Genomic DNA, 9028 nt, shown 5'->3' on the forward strand with positions numbered 1-9028 from the left:
TTCGACGCTCATTAATCGAAAGTATTTTTGTGGTAGGAGGTGGCGCTATTATTATGGGATTGCTGTCACGTCTAAGAGCCGAAATGCAGTATTTAGCAGAAAAGGATGAAGAATACAATAAGAAACTATGTGGCGATATCAAATTTAAATTTCATAAAACAATCGGGAGAGAAAACTTTACAGCCTGGCTGGGCGGCTCGCTTTGCGGCGGTACTGATCTCATACAAACGCATTCGCTTACCAAGGAAGCATACGTGAAGAGTGATCGCGTACCAGACTGGATTAGCTTAGCAGATAAACGTTCGACAGGATCATAAGCCAAAGTAAAACAGTTGAATTTCTAACGTTCTACAATCCGTACTCGCATACTAAATTAGGCATACATCATTATTTAATAGAACACATCGCACATCTTCAAAAGAGGCACAACTGAAAAATCAGATCCGAAAATATAACCATTATACAAAAACAAGTACAACAGTAGTTTTATAGTTAGAGAATATCGAGCCCTAACGCCCAAAATAACGTAAGCAACATTTTTTTCAAAATTTCAGAAATATTCCTAGAGCATATAGATGCATTTCTGCATCAAAAAGAAAATTTTGAAAAAAATGTCGCTTACGTTATTTTGGCGGTTAGGGCTCGATATAATCATTAAGAAAAAAATGTTTGCAGTAATTTAAATAAATTCTACGAATCGATTAATGTAGAATCAATCGACAAAAATTTTTTTTAGTTGTGGCCCTTTTGAAAATATTATGCTATATATACATACATCGTTAATCTCAATGCGAAAGGTCCTATTTACCACTTTTTCTGAAATGTGGTTTTTTAGATATTCCGTTATTTGTTTCTCAGATGCACTCATTTACCGAAATTGAAAGATAACTGCGCACCATGGAAGTCTGTGTACATGTAATTTGTCTATTTAGACGAATTTTTGCTGTTGATGAATAAAGTGATCTTCAAAATTTATCATAAACAATGAAATGAAATAAGTTTAAGAAGGCAATATCAAAATTATTCAGAATTCATAAAAAGAAAATGTAGGAGCAACCATGATAACAATATATGCTATGTTTTTATCATGGGAGCAACTGCTAAAAATTACTATAGGCTCAATACACATTGTCATGATGTTCTCCGCATTCAACCAGTTTAAGGTATTCACATAAAATCACACTTGCCGTCATGCATGTACACAACATGAACTTCATTTGATTGTTTTATAAAGCAGCATTAACATTTATTGCCCCAAACCAGGCGCAAAAATTACTTTGCGATTGTATTAGGATCAATTCTTTCAGTGCACGGCTTTGGTTTGAACTTAGTTTAAACGCTCAAGATGGCAAACAGTTTACGTGATCCAACCCCCCTATTATGAATTCATATGGGGCGAGATAAACGCTTGCATTCTGTTAATCCCTATTGCGAACCGATTTTTAGTGTGAAATCCGATAGTTAGCGTGGCTGATTTCTGTTGGTTCACACGGTAAAATTACCGTGGATCCACGGTAAAATTACCGGTAATTTGGTAATTTTTACCGTGGATCTACGGTAAAAGTTACCGTCAAATCTTGTATGACAAATTAAGTAATTCAATCAAATAATTAAATTTAAATAAAAAGTAAAATATAGATCAACGACTTAACCTGAAAAATAAATTGTTTTTACTTTCAATGCAATTTTTATATATCGACCCGTATTTGCGATTTCATCGTAAGCAATAAACAATTTTTTTTTGTTGCAAACAGGTTACAAATACTATGCAAAAAAAGCACAATGAATTTTATCGTTTGCTGTCTATACTTTTTCGTTCCTAAAATTTTATCGTAAGCGACACTGCGTGTACAGAGCTTTAGTTTTAACCGAAGTTCCATCGGCAGATGCAACAACTGAATGCTTCAAAATCAGCTTCTTTACCTCATCATTTTAGACATTTAGCTTTAAATATGTTCAGCTTATTCTGCGGATTGGCAGTGTTTATATTTAATTGACTTAAAATTAAGTTTTTCAAACTATCCTTAAAGTACCGATTATACAACATAAAAGCTATCGCAAGCGCCAATTTTTTTATAACTTACCTCTCAGCATGTTCAGGAAAAATATCGTAAGCGCCATTTTACCTTTAAACAATAAAATCCATAAAAATTGTTGCACTGTTTAAGGGAGAGTTAAAAAAAACTGTCGTATAAAATTTACTTTTTGTCGCTTAAGATAAAATCGCGTATACTGTAGTGTTTTAATAAAACAACTTCTCCAGATAAGTTGGCCATTTTGTGTTTAAAGCAATATTTCATTTGGTTCCCAAACAATTTTTTAACGATTAGATAGCTATAAGCGGGGTTTAAGATGCCCTAATAATAGATGCAACTTTTTAAGGGCGACATATTTTAGTCCAAAGTCGAACATTCTAATACCATTTAAGTTGTTTTATAAAAATGTCACAAATAAACACTAAACATACATACATATTTACGTATTTACATACATTTGTGTACGTTTTTTTTTTACATTATCAGCTTTGTTAAATTAGAATCCCCTTGCTTAGGAAACTAGCATATGTTTTTGCATAGTCTTCCATGCAATAACTTGCGCAACGTCTGCAAAATTAATTGGTATCTTTATAATTGTCATAGCAGTAACTAAAATATATTATAGAATTTATTCAATACATCTATTGATATCCCTATGGACTGGGCGATCTTTGAGCCCTAGATAAACGTTTTTTTCATAGTTTAGAACTAGTTATCCACTCGCCTTCCGATTGAAACTAACAGACGACTTCATTCGCTCTACCCCTCACCGAAATGCGCGTTACAGACACTTTAAGATTGTTTGAGATATGGATTGGAAATCTATTCCGACAAGCCATAAGCTTAATCAAGAACAAGTCCTGGTTTCACCTTGATATTGGCCGGCGAAGCCATTTTAGGCAGCAGTCCTTGTTTTGTTGTTAAATTTAATCGCAATCTTGCCTCATCTTCTCTGAGTGCGAGCATATTTCGCGTACGCGTCTCTTCATTATCATTCTTATGTAAAGCAAAGTGTACGCGCAGCTCAGTAGCCAGTCGGAAAGCGCTCGGACACAACTCACATTTATAAACATTTTCACCGAGGTGATTTCGCAAATGTTTGATTAGATCGTTACTTTGGGCAAAAGCGCGTTCACAGTAATTGCATTTGTAGGGCTTTTCGCCGGTATGAGTACGCATATGACGCCGTTGATGATCCATACAAACGAAGCTATGCGGGGATATTTAAAAATTATCATGGGATTGGTGATTTTTTTTTTCAAACTTACCACTTCTCGCAGTATTCACATTTGTATGGTTTATCGCCATTATGATACATTTTATGTTTCTTTAACTGATACGGTTTACCAAATGCAGCACCACAAATATCACAGATATTTCGCTTTATCTGAAGATGCACGGCTTTGTGTGAAGCCAAGTCGCTGAGACATGGAAATTTCTTGGGGCAGTCAGGACATTCATACCGTTTAACACCAGTGTGCCGTAAGAGATGCTGTTTCATATTGCTGCGAAAAAATTATTTTAAACAATTTTGAAGCAAAAAAACAAAAACAAACAACCGAATACAATTCTCATATACAAATTTTGAAGCTCCGCTAATATCTTCAAGATTCAATGATCGCAACTAAACCAAATAACCGTCGGTAAGAAATTAAAACTACTTTTATTTATTTGCTGCAGGATTTTTAGATGTACCTTGAACTGTTAAATGCTTTCCCACACTCCGAACACAAGAACGGCTGCTCTCCGGTATGTGTACGTAAGTGATCCTTTAAAGTGCCAGATTGTTGAAAGCCTACAAGCATTGTTCACATTTATACAAAGTTGACAATGTGGTTGTTCACGCTTGCCAGGTTAAAAAGAATTATTTTTAAACAGATAACCAGGCAAGCGAGAACAACCACAATGTAATTTGTTAATAAACTTACTTTTATTGCAAAATTCGCAAACATACAGCTTTATGTCCGTCTGTGGGGTTTTTTCAAAATGCCGTTGTCGTTTATGTCTCGTCAGAGTACGCTGTGAAAGGTATTGCTTTTCACACAAGTCACATGAATAACTGGGATTTTTTCCCTCTGCTTCAGCTTTCTCATCATGTGTCAGCCTATGTTTGTATAATCCTTCAGGTTTGTTGAATCTCCGGTTGCAAATATCACATGCAAGTTGATAATGCTGGTCAGTATTCATTGGCTGAGGGGGCAATTTTTTTCGCTCCTCCCATTTTATATGCCTTTTTAGGTGTCTTTGTAGAAATCGGCGGGATGAAAACGTTTTATTACACAGGTTACAGGTATGTGTGGATGACCTGAAAGTAATATTATACATACAAATATGGAGATCATCTTATTTTTTATTTAGTTATACTCACGCTTCTTTTGCTTGTTCACACCGAACTTTTCTAGATTTGTTCAAATTAACTTTAACTTTCACATCAGTCCTTAAAAGGTTTCTGCCTTTTCTTGCTCTCAGTTTAGGCTTATCGCATGTCCGATCTCCGTCTAAATCTTCCTTGCTTGAACCCTCCACACTCGTTGTTGACTTGTCTTGGACTGCTGCTCGTGGCCCCGTTTCGATTTTCGTACGTAGGTCTCCAGTTACAGACTTCAAATCTAGCATTGTTTCGTGTGTACTATAGTGATCAGTGCATATATCTTCATCACTTAGCTCCATTTTGAGGTATTCACAAACACGGCTTGGAGTATCGTCTTTACAAGTTGTCCGTGATTCGCAAATGCTTTGTAGCGGGTCATTAGCGCCCGTAAGTGGCTCATCAGGTGCAGTAGTTACAGGCTCACTCCCAATTTCATCATCTCTGACTTCTACAATTGCTTCTATCATTGAAACCTCTGTCGTCATCACTTTATCCTCTGTTATCAGTTTTACATCTGGATATTTTTTAGCTAGTACTTTGCGCATTTCCTGATCTGATTGCATGCACATCTGCTGGAAACGATAGGCGCTCACTAATTGCTCCAAACATCCTCGGCACATTTTGTTTGGTAATTCGTCACTGAGGTTGACTTCCAGACACGGGGTAGTGCTAGCTAGTAATTCAATTATGCGCATGTTTCCGCAGTCTGCGACTATATCAAAGATGGGTTTCCACTGTTGCTCAGGTTGCTCGGCAGTTAGTTCAACTGTAGAGGTAACTGCGGCCGCATCAGCCACTTCATGCATGCAAGCTCTACAAAGGAAATCGAAATGCAATTCACTTACTGCGTCCATACCTGCATACTATGTTTGTTTACACAAATTTTATAAATTTGTTTAACTTTTTCTGCGTATTTTTTCAAGAAAAAACAACTAGGGACGTCGGAAAATCATTGATTCATCGAAAATATCGATGTTTTGCTTCGATAAATCAAAACTTTTCCACACGATGTATTACCCTGCAAAAATCGCGCCTACACCATGCATGCGTGTAAAGAGTACTCCCTGAGGACCAAGGAGTACCCAAAATTAACCACAATTCATATAAAAAATATGGTCCAATTAACATTGCGATGTCCTAGGGCAGGACCATATACTCCATCCCCGCATTACATCAGAGTAGCACAAAACTACTCCAACATAATAACAATGGCATTGTTGCTATATTTTTTCGTTTGTACACGCTTTTGTTCTTCACTTCTCAAATACTTTTTCGAAATTAATAAAAACCAAGACAAAAATTAAAAATTATATGTTGCCTCTGACGGTATTCGAACCCGAACATGCTGGGAGCTAAGAACTAACAGCGAGCATCTCTACACGTTCAGCTACAGCCAGACATGCAAATGTGCTTTCAAATGCTCAACTTCAATCACGTGATTCAGTGATCGAATAACAAACAATAAGCTAGCGCAGAGACACGAGTTGGTCCGCTACAGCATGACAGAGGAACACTTTTGTAAGTACTCCAATTTACCACAAATAGACTACATGATCCAACGATTTTTGCAGGGTAATTGTAGATGTATCGATGTTTTTTGAAAACTGTCAGTTCCAGTACATTGAAGCTGATGCCACATACATAAAACGTTTGTTTCGCTTTGCGTAGCAGATTCGCTTTGACAGATAAGATGAATTGTATGAAAATGCACAAGGCATGTCACATGGATCGTTAAAGAGCGAAATACACCACACAAGCGGCTTGTCAAACCTACTTTTCCCATTTCGCCATACACCATGAAAACATGAGTCATTCAAGCACAGAATTTTAGTTTTCCTCCGGTTCACAATGTTAAAAATGTTGGTTTTCTTCCATTTTTCTCCCTTACGTCCTCACTTGGTGAAAATTCAGCAACAAATGAGGCGATTTTACCATCCACATCGCAAGCGGTTTGATCAAACGTCAACATGGCGGCCAGAAAATCAAAAAATTTTGATTTTTGCTCAAATTTCCCTCAAGCGGTTTGTCAAACCTTCAAACACCCCCATAGACAACACAAATGGATTGAAACAAAGGGATATTTCGCTTGGTTTGTCAAGCCGCTTGTGTTGTGTATTTCGCTCTTAAAGCTGCAGCGCGAAGCGAACAGATGGCCAACTCCCATTCTTTTGCGCGTTTTGATTATCAGCCGGTTATTTTGTTTCGTCCAAATTCGAGCTTTCATGTAGAAACATAAAACCTAATAAATCCACAGCAATTTTGACGAGTAAAAAAAAGCAGAACAAAATTGTTTTCTTGGCGTTCATTGTGGCAGACCTTTTGCGTGTGGCGCTTTGCTGGTAAAGTTATAAATGCCACGCAAAGCCACAAAGTTTTATTTGGCATCAGCTTGAGGGTCTTTTTTTTAGTAGACGGCTGTGATTTACGGATCTAAACTGGGGTTTACATAGGACAATTTCGCTTTCTGGGCTGTTTTGGGCACCTGTGGGCTCGTGTGGAACAAACCTAATACATCGATATATTTTTGTCATTTTTGCCTTCACCGGCCGTGATTACACTATCGATATTTTCCGATACTATCGAGAGCCACTATCAATAGTATCGATATCTCGAAATTTTAAAGGCTGCATTTCTTTATTCATTCTGAACGTTTGGAATAAACTTTTTTGTTTATTTATTCTTTAGAACGTTCCTGATGATATGTTGACGTACATTTCAAACGCATTCTGTTTATTCCGGCTGTGAAATGGGATTATCCGGAATGTATAAAGAAACGCAGCCAAAATGAACATACCAAGGCGAATTTATACAAGGTTGATGGCGAATTAAATTTTCGCTGCGGTACTACTGAATGTCAAAATGATGTGTTTGTTGTAAACAAGGCGAACTCATTTTACAACAAACACATCATTTTGACATTAAGACGTACCTCGGCGAAAACCTAAATTCGCCATCAACACCACCTTGTATAAATTCACCTTGGAACATACTTATGGACTGCACTGTTCTACACCTTTTTTGCACCAACTGAACACAGCTAATATTACATTTACATTGAGCCCAAATGCGTCATTTGGGCGAGAAACCTCAAATGCGAGGCCAAATCACGCATTTCTCCATACAAATTCACATTTCCAGAATGACGCATTTCGACGCATTTACACAAAATCACGAAACAAATGCGTTCCAATTGCCGTACTATTTTATTGAACGCACTCAGAAACAAAAGTTCCACAAAAGCTTTGGTTTGTCTTTGACATTTGGAATTTTTCAAACACAAAACAAACACAACGAAATAAATAAATCTTTGAAATTTGTGTGTAAAAATTGTTAATTTATACAAGAGCTTTACACATTTTTAGTTTAATCAAAGAATAATTGCCTTTTTGTGTCCAAAAAGCGTTAACAATATAATAAATGTAGTGTTTGTTTACATACATTTTGTTTTTGTCTTCCCTTTTCATTTGATGAGAAGTCAAAGCAAATGCGGATCAAGCAGTGTAAACACCTTCAAATGACTGATTTCAAATCACGCATTTTGGTCCAATGTAAATGTAATATAAGGCTACTCGGGGATATTGAAATATTAGAAGGATAAAGATAAATATATAAAATCCACAGCAATTTTGACGAGTAAACAATCAGTACAAAATTGATTTCTTGGCGTTCATTGTGGCATACCTTTTGAGTCTGTCGCTTTGCTGGCAAAGTTATAAATGTCACGCAAAGCCATAAACTTTTACCTGGCATCAGCTTTATATTGAAGTTTTGATAATTTTTAAAGAAATTAATACCTGCCTTTATTAAGTAAAAGGAAAGTACATAACGTCCATTGCGTCACCGTCACCGTCAGTTGTCAAAAAAGTTGAACTGGTGTATTTGTATGAAGTAAGTTACATTAACAAAGCTGAAGGTGACGGTGACGCACAAATTAGTTCAACTATCAATTTAGCTTATGCGTCTGCGTCAAGTGACAACTACTCTGTGTTTTGTTTACATATTTGAACTAAAATTTTACGGATCATGGTGAAACGAATACATAAAGTGGCGCTGATTTTGATACCGCTAACTTTCTCTTGAAAATTTTGACAGAATACGTCATAGGAGATTTTGCGTAGGGCCTGTGTATTATACATACACATACACACATGCAAAACATATACATACTGATAGATCTCTCTCAGCTCTCTCCACCGGCAAATCTGCGATGATGTCATACTCACGATACTCTCTCGAATTTCACATCAATCAGCGCAATCTTGTATTATATCGGTCTTGTTTACGGATAGTATGTTAAGCTGGAACTCCATAGGCAAGCGTATGCGAGGTCCGTTACGCTTACGTGCGTAAAAACTGAACAACTTTATAGTGTGCGCTTACAAGCGTTTGACAGTTGTCATTTCGACAACGGTGACGGTGTCTGTGACGCATTGGACGTTGTGTACTTTCGCTTTAATGAACATAAAATTATAATTTTTAATAATTAAAAACTTGATATTTTATCAATTAATTGCATGCGATTAGGCACTGCAATTTAAAACTAAATGCTAAAATTAAATAATTCAGGAAACACATATATTCAATACCCATAGAAGGTAAAATTGCGATTCTGGTATAAAAA

At 36.5% G+C, this 9028-nt stretch overlaps 2 protein-coding genes across 2 annotated transcripts in view; one reads left to right on the forward strand and one right to left on the reverse strand.

Annotated features, from left to right (window-relative positions):
- Window positions 1-475, forward strand: part of LOC118748566 (actin-related protein 10) — a gene marked incomplete in the record, with an annotated part of 1468 nt that extends 993 nt beyond the window's left edge. The window contains 1 exon segment of the mRNA XM_036483097.1: window positions 1-475. Within this exon segment, the coding sequence (XP_036338990.1) occupies window positions 1-317 (317 nt within the window).
- LOC118748304 (zinc finger protein 91-like) overlaps window positions 1-5355 on the reverse strand; it is a 9392-nt gene extending 4037 nt beyond the window's left edge. The window contains exons 1-5 of the mRNA XM_036482678.1: window positions 4405-5355; window positions 3965-4341; window positions 3732-3831; window positions 3305-3541; window positions 2881-3246 (exon numbers count right to left, since the gene is read on the reverse strand). Coding sequence (XP_036338571.1) covers window positions 2881-3246; window positions 3305-3541; window positions 3732-3831; window positions 3965-4341; window positions 4405-5261 — 1937 coding nt within the window. The 5' untranslated portion in view covers window positions 5262-5355. The remainder of the gene's footprint in view (window positions 1-2880; window positions 3247-3304; window positions 3542-3731; window positions 3832-3964; window positions 4342-4404) is intronic.
- Window positions 5356-9028: the final 3673 nt, after the last annotated feature.

This window comes from Rhagoletis pomonella, unplaced genomic scaffold (genome assembly GCF_013731165.1).
Source record: "Rhagoletis pomonella isolate Grant_MI unplaced genomic scaffold, Rhpom_1.0 Rhpom_scaffold_00013, whole genome shotgun sequence".
In the NCBI taxonomy this organism is placed as follows: domain Eukaryota; kingdom Metazoa; phylum Arthropoda; class Insecta; order Diptera; family Tephritidae; genus Rhagoletis; species Rhagoletis pomonella.